Source organism: Otolemur garnettii, unplaced genomic scaffold, assembly GCF_000181295.1.
Source record: "Otolemur garnettii isolate 467f Iridium unplaced genomic scaffold, OtoGar3 scaffold00028, whole genome shotgun sequence".
NCBI lineage: Eukaryota > Metazoa > Chordata > Mammalia > Primates > Galagidae > Otolemur > Otolemur garnettii.
The window spans coordinates 15,655,430-15,676,292 of NW_003852423.1; the positions used below are offsets into that span (position 1 = coordinate 15,655,430).

The 20,863-nt window shown below is 42.9% G+C and overlaps 1 protein-coding gene across 1 annotated transcript in view; it reads left to right on the forward strand.

The window, feature by feature from the left end:
- The window catches only part of BMPER (BMP binding endothelial regulator), a 258,932-nt gene that overhangs the window by 178,442 nt on the left and 59,627 nt on the right, over window positions 1-20,863 (forward strand). The window contains exon 13 of the mRNA XM_012804345.2: window positions 2,579-2,915. Within this exon, the coding sequence (XP_012659799.1) occupies window positions 2,579-2,915 (337 nt within the window). The remainder of the gene's footprint in view (window positions 1-2,578; window positions 2,916-20,863) is intronic.

Here is a 20,863-nt window from a genome sequence, read left to right on the forward strand (position 1 = left end):
AAATAATCTTCTTTATCATTTGCCTTGGACCAAGAATGCTTCTATTTCTTTCATTTGCCATACAGTGATTGCCTTATGGGCCTTTCCATATATTTCTTGAGAAACCCGGTTTATTGACCACTGGTTTTATTCTGCCAGTAACTCTGTTGAAGAAACTCCTTCTGGGGCACTTGTGTGGCCTACTCTCAGGAGTGCTTTTACCGGCCTGCTCTCCTCTGGGACCATATTCACATTTAAAGGATATCAGCTTTGGGATCTTACATTTAGGCACTTCCTCCTCATCTTTCTTACATCACACTGGTGTTGCCTTATGCCAATGCCATGTCCAGGTAAGATCTTCCCCTCCCCACTCCCTGTGCCATCACTACCTCATCTCTCAACTTCTGAACATTGGCTTATCAACCTAATTTGGAAGTCTCAGGAACAAAGAGAAAGCCTTTTAGAGGGAAAGTTGTTTTGTTCTTTTCAAAGATTCAAAACAGGCAAAATGAAAGAGTAGGTTTTGTCAGGAACCCAAGAGGATAAGATTTTAAACGTAGACATAAGGGGGACAGAGACCCTTCTTTTCAATATAATTTTTCTTTTTCATTGTTATGGGTACATAATAGTTGTGTATCTTAATAGGGCTCATGTGATGTTTTGATGCTTGGTATAAGCATACAATGTGTATTAATCAAATCAGGGTAATTGGGGTAGCCATCACCTCAGGCATTTATCATTTCTTTGTGTTAGGAACTTCCCAGTTCTACTCTTTTAGTTATTTTAAAGTAGACCCTAACTTATTGTTGATTATAGTCACTTTGTTGTGCTATCAAATATTATCCATTATGTCTAACTATCTAGCTATATTTTTGTACCCATTGACTCTCACTTTATTCTCTACTCCCTGCTACCCTTCCCAGCCTTTGTAATTGTCATTCTACTCTCTGGGAGAAGAGACTCGTATGAATCAATATATAATCACCTACACATTCATACAAATGATAAAACATAACTATAATCCAGAAAGTAGAAGGGAAGAGGAGAGAAAGGGGAGGGGAGGAAGGAGGCAGGAGGAGGGAGGGTATTTGGGGTTCCTCACCTAATATGGTACATTTTAAAACTATCAAGAAAAGAGTATAATTGTGATGGATGTGTTAATCAGTTCAATGTAAGCAGTTCACATTGTATATCAAATCAGTACACTGAACCCCAGAGATGCATCAGTGTACACAATTATGATTTAATAAAAACCAAAAAGAATTTAAAAAGGGGGGAAAAGAAAAAAAGAGAATCTTCCTCTGATTTTCACTCTTTGGAGACAGTGGCAATGAATAAGGAGAAGTCTCAGGGCAGACATCACACTGCCTGTTGTAGATGTACCTGGGGTTCTGGCTGGAAGGTCACTCTTTCATTCACATTCACTGGTGTATAGAACTCCCACTCACAGGACAGGGGAGCTCAGAAACTAGCAGGGTGTGGCCAGGAAAACAGTGAGCAAGGCTTTCAATACACACTTGAGACATAAAGCAAAACTCTGGCTGGAAAATTTGTCATTTGCTTTGAGTTGAACCTCAAAAGGCTTTCAATAAATGTCCCTCCTTCTTGTGGGCAGTGTCTTCACACACAGCATCAGCGTGGATGTGAGAGCATTTCTTCCTGACCTTGTAGTCAGATGTGTCTGTGCTGTGTGACAGCATAATTTGGCTGTTCTATCTGTCACACAGAAAGTTCATCATTCAGAAGGGCTCTTGACTACAGTGGCTCCTGGAGGTCTTAGACCTGCACATCTGGAGACAAACCCTCTAAAATTTTAGATGGTCAGTTTAGCAAACCAAGAAGGGCCAATGTTCTCTATCTTCTGGAGTGAAGATGGTTTCCTTGCAGATGTATGCATAAGAAGAACTTTTGCCCATGGCCTGGTGGCCGCCATTACCTCCTTGAATGATGAAGCTTATGAGCATGGCAGGAATGACAGCCCCTCAGATGGTGTTTGGAAGGATTCCACAGCAACTCATTGATCAAACAGTGCCCGTGCCTCAGGATGGCTGTAAAATAATGGAGGAGCAAGTGTTGTTCTTTGAAGAGGATATATTCAGATGCTACGTATTGATGGCTTTAATATTCTCATTACAGCAAATAATTTGGAAATTTCCCTTTGGCATTTGGAGGAATAATTATATGAGGGAATTTCTGGATATGAAAAAGCACATTAAACACCTATCATCTTTTTCTTTCCATTTCCACATTACCACTAGTCATTGGATAAATGAGGCATGATTTGGACCAACACAATTCCTTTAAGAAAGGGCAAGAATATAAACCCTAGAGTAACATGATCAAGAAATAGTCATCTATAGGCTTATGTACCAAGAATACATTAAGATGTTGTGAGAACAAACTTTATACAGTGTAAAAATTCTAAGCCCCATTAGGTAAGTGATTCATATAATTTCACACAATACTCCATAAGGTGAGATTAAAAGGTAACCGAAACTCTGGAGGAATGCCATGTGTACTATGTAAGGGTGTGTACCTTTGGGAATTATTGGTGGATTCAGGAGCTGCTGATCTGTCTTTTCCTGTCCTTTTCCTCTAGGTTTGGAAATATCCTGGGATGGAGACAGTTTTGTAGAAGTCATGGCTGCCCCCCACCTCAAGGGCAAGCTCTGTGGTCTTTGTGGCAATTACAATGGACATAAACGTGATGACTTAATTGGTGGAGATGGAAACTTCAAGTTTGACGTGGATGACTTTGCTGAGTCTTGGAGGGTAGAGTCCAATGAGTTCTGCAACAGACCCCAGAGAAAGCCAGTGCCTGAACTGTGTCAAGGGACAGTCAAGGTAAAGCTCCGAGCCCATCGAGAATGCCAGAAGCTCAAATCCTGGGAGTTTCAGACCTGTCACTCTACTGTGGACTATGCCACTTTCTACTGGTAAGTAAAGTGTTCTGGAGGATGGGTTTAGGTCACAGAACAAGGATAGACTGGACCTTGAAACAGAGTATATCAAACCTCTTGGTGTGCAGAACAAAGGTCCCAAGCAGAGGGTAAACTTCCTCATTTCTTTCTCTCCGGCAGCTGATCTCATCTTGAGTCAGCTCACTTTGGGTCCCAAATTGGGAAACTCCAGGAAGTATTTCAAAGTGATGTCCTCAAGGCAATTATATGTTTTTCTATGTGTCTGCAGGCTTACTGGAAAGCTGGTGACACTCCAGGATTTTTCCAGGAGTTAGCTTGACTCTGAGATGGACACAGAAGTACAGGGCAGAGAGGTGCTTTCCTATAATGGAATCTTAAGTCACTCTGAGTGCATTTGGGTGTTTGAGTGAGTTCACTTATTCTAACCTGAGGAGGACTTCAGGTCGGCCTCATGGTCGGGCCAAAATCCAATCTGCACATGGAAACTAAGGAGTGAAGTAAGGACTCCTTGCGTCTTGGCCAATTGCGAGACTTTAGGTCCAAAGTCAGTGGACAGTAGAAATGAGGATTGAGGACAGAGGAAGGAAGGGTATCATTAAGAACTGGGATTCCATGACCTTTTCTAACTCTGTTCAATCCCCTTCCACACAAAGCATCTGGTGACAAAGGAGACTTGGATTTGACTTCCTCGCTTCAAGTTTGCGTTTCCTCGTCCATGACTCTGGCCTGATCGCACTTCCATTTCCTACACAATTCCATGGGCTCAAGTGCTATGGCTGCCTCTAACTCCAACCACCACGGGTGTGGGAGGAAACATGAGATGAACATAGCCCCAAAGGCCTTATTTTAGTGATTTGCCTGTGCTTTTTAAAATTAGAAAACCCCTGTGGTCTGAAGCCACAGAGAGGTTATTTTTACTCTTTAATTGCCACCAGTTTATTTCCCCTAGTACTAGTTCTCATTAAATGTGATTTTTTTTTATTTGATCTTTGGACATAAAAGATAAAGTTCTATAAAGGCAGCTCTAAGTGGGGTGGAAAAAGACTGTCCCTGTCATCACAAATCCCTGAACATGGTGGCATCTGCCAAGCCATTTGGCTCCAAGTCGTAGGGTAGGGTTAGCTCTTTCCAGCCATTTTCCTGTTGTAATTTGAATTCTCTGGGTTCCCTTCTTTCTCCTCCTTGCATCACCCCTGCGATTGGCCCTTGCCTAGTGGAATTAAGGGGTCTCCACATGAGACTCTGCAGTGAATTAAACAACTGCACAGACCTGGTTTCTTGGGTGGAACATGACAATGAAGAGCTCTGTGGCATCCCAGGGCTTAACTTGCAGCCCACCTAGACAGCATTGAAAAATTAAGTCAACCTCGGTTTACTTAATCTGTGAACTGGGGATAATAAAAGAACCTACCTTGGAGAGCTATCATTCAGATTCAGTGAGATGATGAACATAAATGCATGTGGTCCACACGAGTGCTCTGTAATTGTTGGCCACCACCACGTCTTCCACTGCTAATTAAATGGTACACAAGAAGCTTTTCAGAAGCTCCCCTATTCTAGTTGCAAATTTAGGTTGGACCTTTCTCTGCTTAAGATGGAATGGAAAGGGTATGCTTCCCCCAGGGCCCCAGCAGCCTACAGTTTTAGTTTTTATATTATTTTAAAGGAATGTATTGAAAACAAAACTTGGAGAGCAGGCCTACAGAGATTACTCCCTTTTCCCCCCAAATTTCTATTTCTTTGCCTTTGGTGATTTATTTAATGTTATGATTCTTGAACTACAATAGAAATATAATGAGTATCTCAACAGAAGTTGTGAGAAATGACTTTGATATACAAGATCAAGGAGGATGGGAATCCCCAGGTAGCCAGGCAGGTGCTCCCCTCCTGCCCTTGACAGGTACCATGGCAGCTACACCAGCACAGTGGAGGTCACTCCTCTGTGTAAGTGTCTTGATGGGCCAAGTTTGGGCAGTTCATGAGGGTGCTCTTGGAATCTTTGTGCGTGGCGGTTCAGAGGATGGAATGTGGAGGGAAGGTGGGCTTGTGCTTCTCGTGTCTGTGTCACCGTGTTATGGCAGAGTGTCTTTCTGTGGCCGGCCACTTTTTCCTGGAAAGTACCAGGGTCATCTCAGGACTAGTTTCCTCTCTGTATTCTCCTTCATGGGATATAAGGCGCTCAGGAGGGAGAGCAGAACAGTCTTGTAGTTTTGCACCCTGCTGAAGGATGTATCTTCATGCATTTTGAAGTGAGTGGCCAGTGTTGTTTTTCTTCCCCCTTTTCCAAACACACGTGTGGCAGGAGAAGAAAATAAACTAGATGCAACGTGGAAAGATAATTCTCTTCTCAGGAGAGCTCTGGGGGAAGCAAGTTTCAGGGCCTCTAGGAGACTTCATGAAGCCATGGACTGAGGACGGGCAGTGGGGAGGGTGAAAGTAGGCTGCACTCGGCCCCACCTCTGCCACTGACTAGCTGTGTGCCCCAGCACCTAGCTGAGTGTCCTTTATCTAGGGAACTGTATGACAGTAACTACCAAGCAGGACTGCTGCTCTGAGCACTGAAGTTACTGGGCAGTGCCACAATGGCACCCAGAAGTCGGGGAGTCCCAGCACAGGGTGTGCTCTTGTCCTGTGTCCCTTCCCTACTATCGGGACCTTCACCCCCAGCTCAGCCATTTACCCTTCCAATTGCCTGTGTCTTCTGCTCTTATCAGGGAGAACTGATTCTTACCCATAAACATGCAGAACAATTTCAAAGTGAGTCACTTCTCTCTTGTGACACTGAAAAAGGAAGCATAAGTGAAGATTTCATTGCTGTGGTCCCCAAAACTATTTTTTTCTTGTAAGAATACCATGTGTTCACTGTACATTTCAATAATATTGGAAAAAGTAAAACTATAGTAATCACATGACATACCATACGTCTAAAGGTTTGCCTGTATATTTTGTACCATTGGTGGAATTTCTAAAGTGAACCCAAACATATTTTTTGAGTTCTTGCAGGACTATCATTGTGTCATGATATCGGTCATGTACAAGCATACCCATAAATTGCATAATACTAGAATTTGATTTTTTAAAATTTTCCCCTCTTCCTCCAAAGAAATATCTGTATTCTCTTTTAAGAATGAAGAATACAGTAGCCTAACACACACAAACTTCCGAGAGCTTCTGTGTTAATACCATAAAAAAGAAAGAGAGCAAAGAGGTTATTTCTTTGAGGAAATGTTACCCACCATAAGACAAATTTCACAGAGTAAATTCTATTATAAATATGAGATATTATAAATATGATTCTCCTTGTAAATAGAAAATAATAATCCTGATTTCTCTGAATTAGAATTCACTTTTGAGTAAATTCTTAATAAGAATTACTTATTTTACCCAATCCATCACTTTTTATAATAAACTGTCCATTGTCTAAGTTTTTGAAAAACTACCATTCCGTAAATTAAGAAGAAATGATTACATATTAGTCAATACTTGTTCTGTCTTCTTTGGGGAAATGTTTTAAGCTTTGCTAATTTTTTATTCACAAATCAGTTTGACCAGGCTGGCTAGTTTGGCACAAAAAGTGTAATATATGATTAAATTCTTTGTAAGAGACTTAATTTGCTTTAATTAACTAATTGGATGAGTTTGGGTACAAAAAATGTAATTAGCAATCACATAAAAGTTTAGACGGCATTGATAACATGGCTAAAGTCTCAGTTTTGCTAATTGACTTGTCTTTAAATTAGAACATCTTCTTTAATTATTATTATTATTATTTTTGCATTGTCCTTCATTGATGTGTTAGGGAGAAATTCCCAGTGACTAGAGATATAGTTAGTGTACTGTCTACCTACCTGGAAAAATTAATGCAAAGTCATTTGTGTTGTATTTGGATTCCAACGTAGGCTGTCCTGAGGTGAAAGTGTCTTGCTCTTTTCTCATTTGCACTTGCTCTTTTCTCATTTCTCATCTTCATCTTCCTCCTTCGGCCTCATGTTGTTTCTCCCTTCATGTCCCAGATGCCACTTGAGAAACCCAAGAGGAACAGGCAGACCCCCACCGCAGAGGCTCCACAAGATCCTCAGTAAGCCAATATCAAACCCACCTTCTGGCTGTTTACTTAGGCCACACAGCAGGGCCCACCCTGGGTGGCCTGGGGCACAGACAGAGGCCAGGAGATGGATGGGCCAAACGTGGGGCGGGGGGTGGGGGGCGCGGAGAAAAGACCTTCTTTTCCCTGTGCCTATGAAATGCCAGCAATGGATTTTTATCCTAACTCAGACCCACATCTTGTATGAAATAGTTGTAACCTACCGGCAAAGCAGGACTCTTAAGTTAGGGCAGGACTGCATTTCAGAGATGTCAGAAAAATGAATGTGAAGTTCAGTGAAGCCCAGACATTTACAGACCACAGTCATCTCAGGGCTGGTTTCCTCTCTGCATTCTCCTTAATGGGATATAATTCACCAGAGTGAAAAACTGTTCACTTGTTGGGTTTGAGAAGGTGTCTGGGGATTCCTAGTCTAGGAAATGTTCTTTTCTTTCCATGCAGTGGTTTTTACAGCTGGAAGGAATTGAAGTAAGGCCAGAGGATTCACAGATGTGTCCTTTCCTGCTGAGGTACTAGGAGGTAGGAGGTGGGAGGTAGTGCAGGAGAACACTGGAACTCTGGCAGGACCGTGACGTTGGATATAGTGGAGTCCTGGGGCTGCCAGTGGCTTCCTTCCAGGGGAAGATCACAGACTTCCTGAATGGCCCACTTTGTGTGTTCCTGCAGAGGAAACTAATAATTTACTATAAAGCAAGAGGAGAGATATAAAGAGCGCAGACTTTATGTGTGTGAGTTTGTGTATGAGAAAAGTCATATAAAGCTAACAGCTTTTCTGTAATTAAAATCCGTTTCCCTTACTTCAAAGAAGAACGTGCTTGAAATATTTTTGTTTGTCTTTTAATGACTTGCCATGAACTTATGTTAGAACTAGGGCTCTAAATCAAATGAGATTTTTATTTTAAAGTGTGACATTATACACCCTGCTTTATTTTTCCTTTGGCGGATTCAGTTTGTAGGATGAGTCGTTACCCTGAATCTGTAATTAAGGTATACAGACACCAGGTGGCAGTAGACACCTCAGTTGTAGTACCTTTCAGACTTCAGCCCTTGAGTCTAGCTTGAAAGTTCAAAATAGTTCTCTCCCTCCTCATTCCGGCCCCTAGATCTGAGTACATTTAAGCACATTTCTGCCTCTAGGTTCGTGTCAATCTCCTGCCTGTCAATCTCCTGAGATGACCTTACTTTCTACCTACACTGATTTAAGCTGAAGATAGAGCTTAAGCTTCATCCTAGGCCTTTGTAAATGCTCTTTCTTTATTTTCTTAGTTATTCTGATTGTGTTTATCATCATTTAACACATGTATTATGTTGTACTACTATTGTTTTTCTCCAGAATTGGATTTTAAGTTCTTTAGGGAACGGGGTGGTGGGGGGATGCCTTTTCTTTTCTTTTTTTTTTCCTTATGTATTTTACCCAGCACCGTACCTGGAGGGGCTGATCTTCCTAGCCTGCCTCTCACCTGCATCCACCGAGATCCATTTGTGACTTCTGCTCCCTCCAACTCTGGGTCCATTTTAGATTTTTATCACTGTGCTCGATTATTATACTTACAGTCAGAGTGTGCGTACATTTCTGTCTTTTTGTGGAATACATTGGTAAGAGTGGTCAGAATCTGTGTTCCATTTTTGATACTCTTAAGAACTGTGAGAACTTGCATGAATCTACTACTATAATTCCCAATGGCAGGCAAGGTGACACTTCTGATTCTCTGTGTCTGCCTCTGCCTGTTTGCAGTTCACTTGCAACCCACTTACACTTCCCACCTCCCCTTCTATCCCTCAGCTAGGGTTTGACCTTACTCTTTTCTTATGCAATATTTTGATCCACAGATGTTTCTGCCTTGGCTTCTCTCAGTTAGTTTTAGAACCTCAAATTAGCTTCCTAGGCTGCAGAAGAACTGGACCTCTGATGGGGTGATCTTGCCAAGGCCAGCTGGCACTCTGCCCTAGCATCGCTCAGCATTCTTGCCAAGGACTCATCTGCTTTGTCATTGTATCAGATTCTTCTGCCAGCCTGGGCCCAAAGCTTTATGGTGATTTCTCTTAATTTTTTATTCATTCTTCTCCACTGCAGTACAAGTAAATTCTTCCTTGTTTGACCCATTAAAGAAATACAAGAAAAGGGTCTTTAACAGATTTTTAGCTGCCTGGATTTTAGCTCTAAAGGGCCATTTTAGTCCAATATTCTTGGAGTCAAAACAAACAGGAAGACAGGAGTATACTCAGAAAGGTAAGGAAAGGTTGAGAAGATCTTTTTATCCAAGTCTAATATCCTCTCACGTTTAATTTTTCATATTGAGAGGCACAAACACTGTAAGAAAATTGAATCTGTCTTAACAGATAGGGTAACCTTTGCAGAGAGATTGGGTCAACTGTACAGTTGGCCAACTACAAAGTTAGAGAGGGCACAGTCTTTTACAGGACCTCTCTCACTTCTGACACCACTAGTTCAGAGGTGATCCTCAAAGCATCCTCAAGATCAAGAATTTGCTAAAAAGACTGAGAACTCATCAAAATTTGTTATACTCATGGGTATGATTTATTATAGGAAAAGGATACAAATTAAAATTGGAAGGGACACATAAGGTAGAGGGCAAACATGTAGTCTCTGCTGTCCCTGTCTTGTGGCATCATGGACTGGCATTCACTCCCCTCACCAACACTGCATGGTGGCACCATTACTAGGTAGCACAGGGAAGCTCACTCAAGCCTTTGGGGTCCAAGTTTTTGTTGAGATTTAATCACATGCTACCTGCATGGCTGACCTGGAGCTTCTAGCTCCTGCTGCAGATTTTATGTGCTAATGTCTTTGGTCTCCAATTTCTCTGGAGGTTCAAACTATTATTGCATGGTCCAACATCCCTGTCCTAAAACCCACTGTTCCACACCCCCATCGGGCAGGACATTCCAAGTCCAAGGTGAACTCTTTATAGGCAAGGTTAATTCTTCACTATGTAACCCTTCTAGCTCAAGGTTAAATGCTATTTCAATTTGTTTTTATAATTTATATTTAGCTTTAAGTATTTTAAGCATAAACATTCTAGAATCCTGCAGTGTTTCTCCTGAGAAAATTATATTTGGAGATGTAATTAGATGAGGCTTTTGAACACAGCTTTGAATGCATGTCATTGTAGCAGGTAAAACAGTCATTATTTTGTAGCATCTCTCTTAGCTGCTTAGAAAGACTTCTTGATTACTTCTTCGTAGGCAGGAGGCAGTATGTTGTATGTAAGTTGATGACATAAATTCCTTTGTATTCCTGAGAATGAGGCTGACATGAATCATGAGTAGTGTTTTCCTTATTTCACTGTTGAGCTCATCGAGGCACTGAGGGGTGAAGAGACTTATTCAGCCACCCGTGCAGCCTGAGCAGCTGGCCAGCTAGGACTCATGGTCCCAGGTCTCCATCAGAGAACTGGACAGGGGCAGCCATGACCACTCCCAAATCCCATCACTGTCCACTCAGGTTTTTGGATATCCTGCTTCTGCCATGAGCTTTCTTCGGAGGAGTTTATTAGTTGTTCAATTCACTCCTTTTAAAACAGTCTTTTAATTGAATACCTGCTGTGTCCTGGGTAATGTAGGCATTTGGGGCTGAACAAGAGAGACAAAGCTCTTCTTTCAGAGAATCACATCCCAGTGTGGGCTGACAGCTGTAGTGAGAAGCAAGGACTGTGATGGAGGGAATAAGGTGTTGTGATGGTGTGAGATGGAGGGTTGGCTGGCTTTGAGGTAAGTGGACAGGAAAGATTATTCATGGGCAGCTCTCCTTTGCATGGAGCCCACCCTTTGGGAAGAGATGGCAAGGAGGCCGACCATGGGCAGGGGAGCAGTGGGCCTGATGCTGCATGAGACTGAAGACTAGAAAGGGAGCTGCCATGACTGATGCTGTCAGAAAGTGACCAGTAGGGTTGGTAGTCATGAGTGTGTGGCCTGGGTGTCAAGTGGGCTTTGCAGCCAGCCTATCTGGGTCAACTTCTGACCTTATAAGGTGCTGCTCTTGAAGATGAAGTTCATCCAGTGAAACCCTGGAGGGATGCTCCATCTGTAAAAGGGGCTGCTGAGAGGACCTACTACCTTTCTGCAAGGGTTATGAGAGTTCCATGAAGCACTCCACACAAGGTAGTTACATAGGCTGGGCACAGAGCAAATGCTCTGTTAAAACTAGTTAGTTCTCTAATTAATAGTATTTCAGTGCTATGAAATAGAAACCTGTTTTGTGCGGCATTTGCCTTCAGAATGACCTGTGCCATCGGGTGCCAGTACTTAAAGAAGTGTTTTTCTTGTGATCTACAGTCATCTCTAGACCCATCGGGAAGAACTTCCTCCTATCTCATGGAGGAACTGATACGCATTCCTAAAACAGAACAAAAACAAATATTATGTCGGAATGAACTAAAATTTCCACAATGTGCTTGCTCTTCATAAATTTTTTTCAGTAGAGAAGATTGAACTGAAGGAGAAGGTGCAGAAGAGATAATTAATTTCATAAGATGACTTTATAGAGCTGCCTCTGAATGACGATGGCTCATGCTTAATGTGCTTTACTGTGTGGGCTCTACAAGAAGTTGAGAAGAGACAGCGTTCGTTTGACTTGGCTTTGTTTCTATTGGGAATGGAAGGCAGGGTAGGTGAAAAGAAGAAATGTTTGACGAATTTTAACTTTTTGATGCCAGTCCTCTATGCCTTCTTAAATAATATGAGCACAATTTAACCATGATTAGATTCAAGGTTAATTTCAGGCTACCAGTCGCAGGGCCCCTGAAAGGGGGAGGAGGCTTTTGAACTCTCTGGTGTTTCGATGATTTTAGTAGCTGAGATCTTCTTTCTGTTGCTTCCCCTTGCTCAACTTCTCCTCACTAGATAGAGAGAGTAATGTTAGTTGGGATTATTTTCAGCCTAAGTTTCTGAAAGAAAACTCAAGGTTCTCTCTTATGGGAAAAGCAAACAAACTTTGGGATGAGGCTGTATTTTTTTTCCTTTTCCCAGAAGTTACTGGACACCTCAGAACCAAGTTTGTGACCCATTTCTATCAAGTTCTATCAGAACTTCCAGCCATGAATTTTATTTTTTAAATTAATACCTCAAAGTCTGGTTTTATTTTTATCTCTCCTGGAGATTGTTTTTCCCACCCTCACTCACAAAATTTTCTTTTCTTTCTTTCTACATGTAGTTTTGTAGGCTGGCTTAAATCCTTTCCAGAACAAATTGGAGAATAAGTGATGGTGGCCTTGGGCAAGGGATCTAACATGTCCGAATTTCCAGTTTTTTAATTGTGACAGAGAGATAGTATCTTCACCCCTTAGGTTCTCATGAGGTTGAACCAGGCTTCTCTTGTAAATTACTTGTGAGCACAGGTCTGAGCTCTGTGGTTTCAGGTTGCCCTTTGAAATATCAGGATATGCAGCTGGGTGCCAGAAGACCTCGGAATGAAGAGAAACTGGGGTGGGTATCCTCAGAGGCAGCCCTGGGTGGGCTGGTTTCTATCAGGCTACATACAGATTAGTTGGAACTTGGATGCTTTATGAGTCCAGTGTTGTGACTCAGCAAAACCACCCAGGCAGGCACAGCATCTTGTGAAATCAGCTGGTGTCTGGCAGGATCCTGGGGCTCTCAGAGAAGGCACGCTGGCTTCTGTGCTGCTCTGTGAGCCACATCAAGGCTTTGGGCTGGAGCTCGGAGCCATGGTAGGCTTGATGGCCATCAGGACTGTCTATTTCTCAATCAGTTGGCCCAAATTAAAATTGATGGGACGTGCAAATAGGAAACAGGAGGGGAGGCTTTTGCATTCCTCAATGCTCTAACACATCAGTTATGTGGAAATCTAACATTCAGTCTCATTTTTCTCCTGACTTGGCAAGTAAAAGCAGCAGCAGGGATGCTGCACTGTTCATGTCAGTAGCACACACAGATGGGCAGTGGTGCAGCCGCAACCAGAGACTCAGGAGCGTGTGTGCCTTTAAATGCAAAGATAAAAGGCTCCGGGATTGACAATTTTATTAAAAAAGAAAAGCGCTGAGGAAATTATATTCTTGTGTCTAAAGGCTTCTTTTCTAGACTAATGGTCAATTATTCATGCTTAGGGGTCAATGAAATTAATCAGTAATAAATGAAAATAGGCACATGTTACCTATTATTAAAATGAGCAGAGATTCTTCTACAGTCACAGTAGATTGATTTAATGACACCAGGCACTGTTCGAAGCACTGGAGATGCAGCAGTGAGTGAGATAAACGAGGCTCCTCTCACAGGGTTTGCAGGGTATACAAAGAGCGTGCAGAGGAAGGGTGTGTGTTTGTGTTCTGCTTAAGAATGGGCCGGAAGCTCTGAGAATGTATACCTTGCCTGGGAAGTGGCTCCCTGGAGAAGGCGACTTCCTAGGCTGAAACAAAAAGCACATCTAGGGTTTAGCTGGACAAAAAGAAGAGAACAGGGTGGGGAGGAGAGGAAAGGGAATGATTCCAGCCAGAGAAGACTGCGTGTTCACGGCCGTGGAGGCCAGGCAGAGTCTGGCACAGGCAGCTAAGGGGCAGTTGTTCTGTGGGGTGATGCTGTAAACTTCAGCTTCATGGAAAGAGGGTCAGAAGACAAAGTTAGAGGCCAAATCATGGCAGTTTTATGCCCCAGCATTTTTTAGGCTTGGAGAGGGCACGCTCCAGTGTCTTTCAGCATTAACTGGGGGCAGGTTACACTGAATAGTGGTGCAGTAAAGCTCATCACCCTTCATCCAGTCATCATTTCTTTATTTCTCAAACAGTTGTTCTATCTATCATGTATTCTGTGTGTTAGGTCAGTAGTTCTCAAGCTTTAGCATGAATCATAATCACCTAGAGAGATGATTCAGGGGGTGTAGGTGGAGCTCGGAAATGTGCATTTCTAGCAAGTGCCCACATGGTTCTGGGGTGTGGAAATGACAGGAAGATCCTATCCAGGTTCCTGTGGGTCTCCAAGAAACTCAATTTTCTGAGACTTCGTCCACTCGCAGACTTTTTGTTTGAATGATGGAGCTTCAGGTTTTTTGTCCCCGCACAATCCCTAAACATTACAGACAAGAATGTACAGTGAGTCGGTGGCTAAAGGGGTTGAGAGCAAAGCTTCTGCCCACCTGGAGAGACAGCGGCACTTCCTTGGTGTGTTGTTTAAAGTGCAGGCACCAAACTAAACCTCTGGATGCCTTTATTTTGAGAGCAAAAGGGTACAGGTTTTAGAGTCTCCTCGTTCATAAAGTCATGCCCTGAGGAAGGGCTGGTCTTTGCTGGGCGGGGTTGTTTGTGAAGCCAGAACTGGAATCCAAAGTCACAGCTCTCCTGGTCGCTGAGATGCCTTCCACAGAGAGCCCAGTGTGGGGAGCCACCCCGGCAACTTTTAGATGAATTTCCCCAGCCCCAGCAAGTGAGGGATGAGGCAACACTGGATACAATGCAGCTTTGGTGCTGGACAGAATGGAGCCCAGTCTTCCTGTGCAGAGCTGCCCAAATTCTTTCTTCCCCCATGCACAGAGGACGGAGAGGCCCAGAGCCAGGAGTCCAGGCCTGTGCACACAGAACGGCCAACAGGATGTATCTGTAAAAATCTACTTCCCTTTTACTGGCTTCAGGCTTTTAAAGTCTGGTCAATGGGCACAGAGAGTCGCGAAATAAATGCTTTGCAAGGAAACGGGGAAATCTGGTGGTGATACTGGAATTAATAATTCTTTTAACATGAAAGGGCTGTTCTTTACGATCCTTACCATCTTACCTAGTGTTTGGAAGCTTAAAAGAGAGAACGAGGGTGAGCTGGTTTCTTCATCGTATCCCAAGGAAATGGTCCATGTGCGAGCCCCAAGGTAGGATGCATTTGAGCTGCTCTAAGAACATAGGCCAGAAGACCTTTCAGAACCCCTGAAAGCTTTTCCATATGAAAAGGAAACCAGGAAATTGGAGTCTTCATTTTTGTCTTTTTGATCAAAGTCAGGGAGGAAAGATATTAAGCAGATACTGACCCATAGTTCTGTGGCCACTGTTAGGATTTATCGACCTGACTAGTAAATAAGGACTGCAGGAAAGCTGAGATTGGTATTTATTCACAAGAAGAAAAGACCAGATGCTGACTGAAAACATGAGACCGCATTAGCAGAGATGAGACCACTGCCTTGGCTAACAGGCAGCGATGACAGTCACATCGGCTGGCAGTGATTGAACATGTAGCATGTGCTTGGAGTGCTGGGAAGCCCGATAATAGATCACAGTGTTGATACTGATGGACCATACTATAGAGGGCACCAAAAATATATATATATACATTTTAAGAAAGGAAAGTACCGTATTAAATTTGTAATACTCAAGTCACATTTCACTTCTGCAATTACAAGAGGTGCTCGACGTGACTCGTATTCATTTTCTGTTACTGGCATGTATTGAGTATTACACTTTTAATATAGTTTTTTCCTCTCTTAAAATGTGTATGCATTTTTTTGGCACCTCTGTATAATAAGGACAGGAGTAAGAGCTTACGTTTTTGAGTGCTCACTACCTGCCAGGCAGCAACTAAGCCCCTTCACCTGTGTATACTGTTCCCTTCGCGTGGATGAAGAAACTGATCTTAACAGAATTGACAATATTGTTCAAGGCAACCAGGCAAGAAAGAGCCAGAGCCAGGATTTCAAACCAAATCTGACCCAGATAGAGCTTGTGCTTTGGGCTGTTTCCACCATAAACTGGTAACACTTCCTCCTGGTGACCCGTCCCCAACCCCAAGTTTTCTGTGTTTGCTAAACTGAGCTAAAACACTTGGACGTTGCAAATGTTTCATATACTATAATTTATTTTCACTTTGAAGGATTTTTTCTTCCTTTAAAAGATTTTTTTCTTTTCAACAAGATGATCTGTTCCATTCAATTTTGACAAAATTGTCAAGATTATTTGGAAATAATGTGCTGTGGCTTGTGTTGGCTGAATTTTAAGTAAACCAATTTCAATCTGTTGGTCTTTTTAAAGAGAAATTTATGTGTTTCAAAATGATGGCCATCCTCTACTCAAATTTTATTTTCCTAGTCCACAGTATTAATTTTAAAGGTAATATTATTCTATTATTTTAAAGATGATGTTCTAGGGATAATACACACCAAAGTCTAACCCTTTTCATGGAACTGGGATCCTTAATGCTAATGCCACATATTTATCACCTATTTCCTCTCTTTTCATCTTTCATCTCTCCTTCCTTCCTCTTTCTTTCTCTCTCTCTCTCTCTCTCTCTTTCTTTCTCTCTCTCTCTCTCTCTCTCTTTCTTTCTTTTTCTTTTAAGGAAAGAAACAGTTGGAAGCAGTTTGGAAATAGTTTCTAAAGAAACTGATTTTTATTTCATATCTTGCTTAAGATGTTCTCAATTGGTGTGATACTATTAATGCAGTGATTTTTAGCTTTTGAGAGGCCACATTTCTTTCTGAGATTCTGAAGCTAGTTAAGACTTCTTTTCCCAGAAAAATGCACAGGTCCTGTGCATATAACAGGGAATTTTCTACCTGGAGGTCAGTGGACACTGGGTTAAGAAATCTGGCTTCTCTCTTTCTTCAACTCTTCAATGGGTATTTTTTTTGAGCCAGACACTGAGCTATGTGTTAGGGTTCCAGTGGTGAGTGAAATAGTCACGATTGCTGTCTTCATGAAAGTTATAGTCTAGTGAATGAGACACATTAAACCAGTATCCTCACAAATAAACATGTACTCCTATATGCTATGATATGCGTGTCCTATGAAGGAAAAGTTTGTGGTATATGAAGATCATTTTCATGAAGGTCAGACCTAGTATGCTTCTGTGTGGAGGGAGGGAGAGGGAGATGGATGGTTTCAGGGACCTCTCTTCCCACCAAGAAATCACATTTGGGCTAAGCTCAAAGGGATGGAGAGAAATGAACTAGGTCCAGAGCAGGAGGAGAGGGGCTTGGCCCCAGGGAGTGTTGTCCTGCATTCACCTCCAAAATGCTCATGCAGACAACCCCTTATGCTGGCTGTGTGCTTGTCCCAAAGGCTGTGCCCTTCCTGTGTTACACTCTCAGTGTACAAGGTCAGACAGTTAAGTACATGAACTCATCTTAGAAAAAGTGCTACACACCTCACTGCTGAAGAGCACCATGGTCACCTTCAAGGTCCTCCCTTTGGGAAGATATGCACTGGTGCCAGTCCCTAGTCCACCCTTCAAAGCAATTTCAGAACTCGTTTTCTGGAATGACCAGATCTCTAATCATACAAGGTCAGACAAATAAGTTCATGAACTCATCCTAGAAAATATGCTACAGCTTCTTTGCTGAATATCACTATGGTCACCAAATGGCCAAGGGGAGTACTTTAAAGGTGGCTATAGTGATATTCAGCAATGAGGTGTGTAGAACATTTTCAAGGATGAATTCGTGAACCTAATTGTCCAACCTCATAAGAAGTTTCTTTCCACAGACTCTCATGGCCAAAGATTCATTTATGCTATAGATAAAATCATATTTCCCCTGAAGATACATCCCTCTTATGGAGCTTGAAAGTGAGTTTTCTATTTGCTCTTGAGGAGGCTCCATACTACTGGATCTGTCATATCTGGGGCCTTAGGTTTCGGTAATTGTCCTAGTTTATTTGACTTGCAGCAGTAGGCTTAGAGTCAGAGCCATGTTGCTTTTCAGAGTACATCTGGGATGATGAGGGCACGCTTGCTACTTGTGTGGGTGCACACACTCTGACACACTTGCCCAGGCACATATGTGCACTCTGCACAACCTCACACAGTTATCACATGAGGTTCATGCCCTTGCTTTTCCACGCTCCATCCTTGGACCTGCAGCACTGGGAGCTTGTAAAAAAGGCAGACCCTCAGGCCCCACCCCAGACATCCTGAATCAGACTCTGCAAATTTGACAAGGTCTTTAATGTGTGATCTTTGCACACATTAAAGTTTGAGCTGTGCTGGTTTGGTCTTCTTGATTTTCCCACTGAGGTTTCATCTGTGCTGTTGAATAGTTTCAACCAACTGCTTCCATTTAAGTCTTGGTAGCACACTGATGCTCTTAATTATTTATGTTTTAATAGCACCATCATCAATTTTTTTCCCACTCAAGGAAAAGGGATCCAGCTACCTAATCTGGGGGATAGTTGAAATTTGACCCTAATATGTAGCAGTTAAGTCTGCTTGCAGGGAACAAAGTCACACCATCACCCTCCTGCTAAAGGCACCTGTCACGGGCACTGGCGTCCTCTTTGTGACTTATGTCAGATGGAAAGTGTCTTGACAGAATTACTCTACAAGAAATTGATGTTGCAGAAACAGAGCCAGGCAACTGTTCACTCATCAAATTGCTCATAGCGGTGAACTGTATGTAGAGTCATTTGTGTTTGCTTCATCCTTGGTCTTTAAAGGAGTCTTCACATTGAGCTATAAGATGCCAGTGAAAGGTGGTCCCAGGCCACCTGCTCACTCAGGTATTTGATCTTTCCCTTTTCTCCGAAACCCAGTTCTCTCTGCTTTCTGGTTCCTGATAACTATGACCAATTCCTTGCCTCACTGGTCTATCTGACCACCTGTGCTGGTCTGTCTAACCACCTGTGCTGTTCGATAGTCTGTCCTCTCTCTTGGCTTTAGCAGCACCTGTAGCAGGGGTAACACTCCCTTCCCACACCAGTCTCAGGTACATGGTGCCCCTCAGATGGTGGAGGGTCACATCTCAGGGCAGGGTACAATGGAAGCCCACATATTAAGGCAGCCTTGTCACCTTCCTTTGTACTCTGCTGACAACGCTTGTTTCTTAAGTTTAGCTGTGACCTGTACTTTTGCTCACCTTGTATTAATAAGATCATTTTGCAATGGCCTATGGAAAAAACCCACATGCAAGTGGTCGAAGTTGTAACACATTCACTTTGTAAAAACGGGAACTGATTGACTCACGTAACTGGAAAGCCAGAGTGCATTTCACTTCACACATGGCTTGATTCAGGGTTTCCATGAGCTCACCTGGACTTGTGTGCTTCCTCTGGGTTGGCTCAAGTTTCAGGCAGGCACACAGTCCACCTCCCAGTTCTTCATGTGATAGCTTGAGAAAAATTCTGCAGAATGAAGGAGTCTTTTCTCGCAGAAAGCTAGAAAGTCTCATGCCCCTCTCTGATTCTAATAGGTTAGGTCTGTGGCCATTTCTAAACCAGCCTCCATAGCTAGGGAAATAAAAGGAGTTGCTTCATTTGGATCAGTGGTTGTCAAACTTCTGTAGTGTCAGATTTACCTGGAGGGTCCTTGAAGATACAGATTGAGAGCCCTACACCCAGAGTTTCTGATTCAGCAGGTCTGAGGTAGGTTCTAACAATGGCTAACAAGTTTCCAAGTACTGCTGCTCTAAGAGCCACACTTGAGAACCACTCGGTTAGACCTCTCAGGCGATCCTCACAACACGTTTAAAGTGTGGGAGACAGGCGTTATCCTCAAGGTCACTCGAGGTACTTCTTTATCTGAAGAGGAGAGAATGGATAGTTCCATGTTTCCTCACCCTGGAGTACCTGTTACAGTCCTATTTAATCACAACCCCCATGAATAAGGAGGGAGTGGCCTCTGTGCCCCCGGCACTCTGTTGGGCTTAGGGGATACAGCTATGATCAGGACAAAATGTGAGCTTTCCTAACCTGAGAGGGGTGTGGGTGAATGACAGTAGGAAAGACATGTATAATATAGGAGTTGATTTCATATGTTACAGAGAAACAGAACAGGGAAGGGAATGGAGAGTGAGGCTGGAGTCTGGGGGTTATTTCAAATAATATGGTTAGTGGGAGCCTCTGGATAGGGTGCTGTTGGAGTGTTTGAGCTGAGACCTGGAGGAGGTGAGGGAGTGAGCCATGCTTAAGTTTAGGAAGAATGTTTTCTAAGAAGAATACAAAGAACTTGGAGAATTTGAAGAACAACAAAAGCCACTGGGACTGAAGGAGTGAGAGGGAGAGTGGGAGATGAGGGCAGCGGTGGGGTTTACAGGCCGTAGGAAGGTGCTGGGTTCACTGTGAGGAAGAAGAGAAACTCCCCTGAAACAGGAGCAGCACATCTAGAATAGGAGATTGGGACACAAAGTCTGACAATTAAGGCGGCGAACTTGCCACTGTGCTTATGTTGGCAGCACTGACAATGCTGTGTGAGCGCTTTGCTCTTGTTCATTGGTGAGCTTCTCCATCACAAGTAATACAATGACAGTCAGATGACCATTCCAGAAAAGGAGTTCCAACCCAGCAAGGTTTCATAACCTTGGTGTATCAGCATCTCACAGCTGTAATCATGTCATTGTGTGACGGTATCTTGCTGAGGGGTGTTCATTATTGTTGTTGACTCTTGTGCACTGCTGTGAGAATGTCAGAGCTTGAATTGGAGCAACAAGCAAACATTAAATTTCTTGCCAAACTTGGCAAGAGTGGAAGTGAAACCAGGGACATGTTAGTCCAACTTTATGGGGATGATGCCATGAAGAAAATGGCAGTGTACAAATGGATTAAATCATTTTCTGAGGGGAGAGAAAAGATCATTGATGAAGAGAGGTCAGGGCAGCCAGTAAGTAGCAGGACGGACAAAAACATTGCCCAAATTTATCAAATTGTGTGCCAAAATCACAGGCTGACTATGTGAAGAATAGTTGACCAAGTAAACATGAATAGAGACATAGTCAGGAAAATCTTAGCATGAAAGAGGTGTGGGCAGAAATGGTCTTGAAGGAGCTTACCGATGAACAAAAGCAGAAAGCTCACATAGCACTGTCTGTAAGGGAGTTCTTAGCTAGTAAACAAATAACTGCATTGGAACATCCTCCCTACTCACCTGATCTGGCCCCCAGTGACCTTTTTCTTTACCCAAAGATAAAGGAAATATTGAAAGGAAG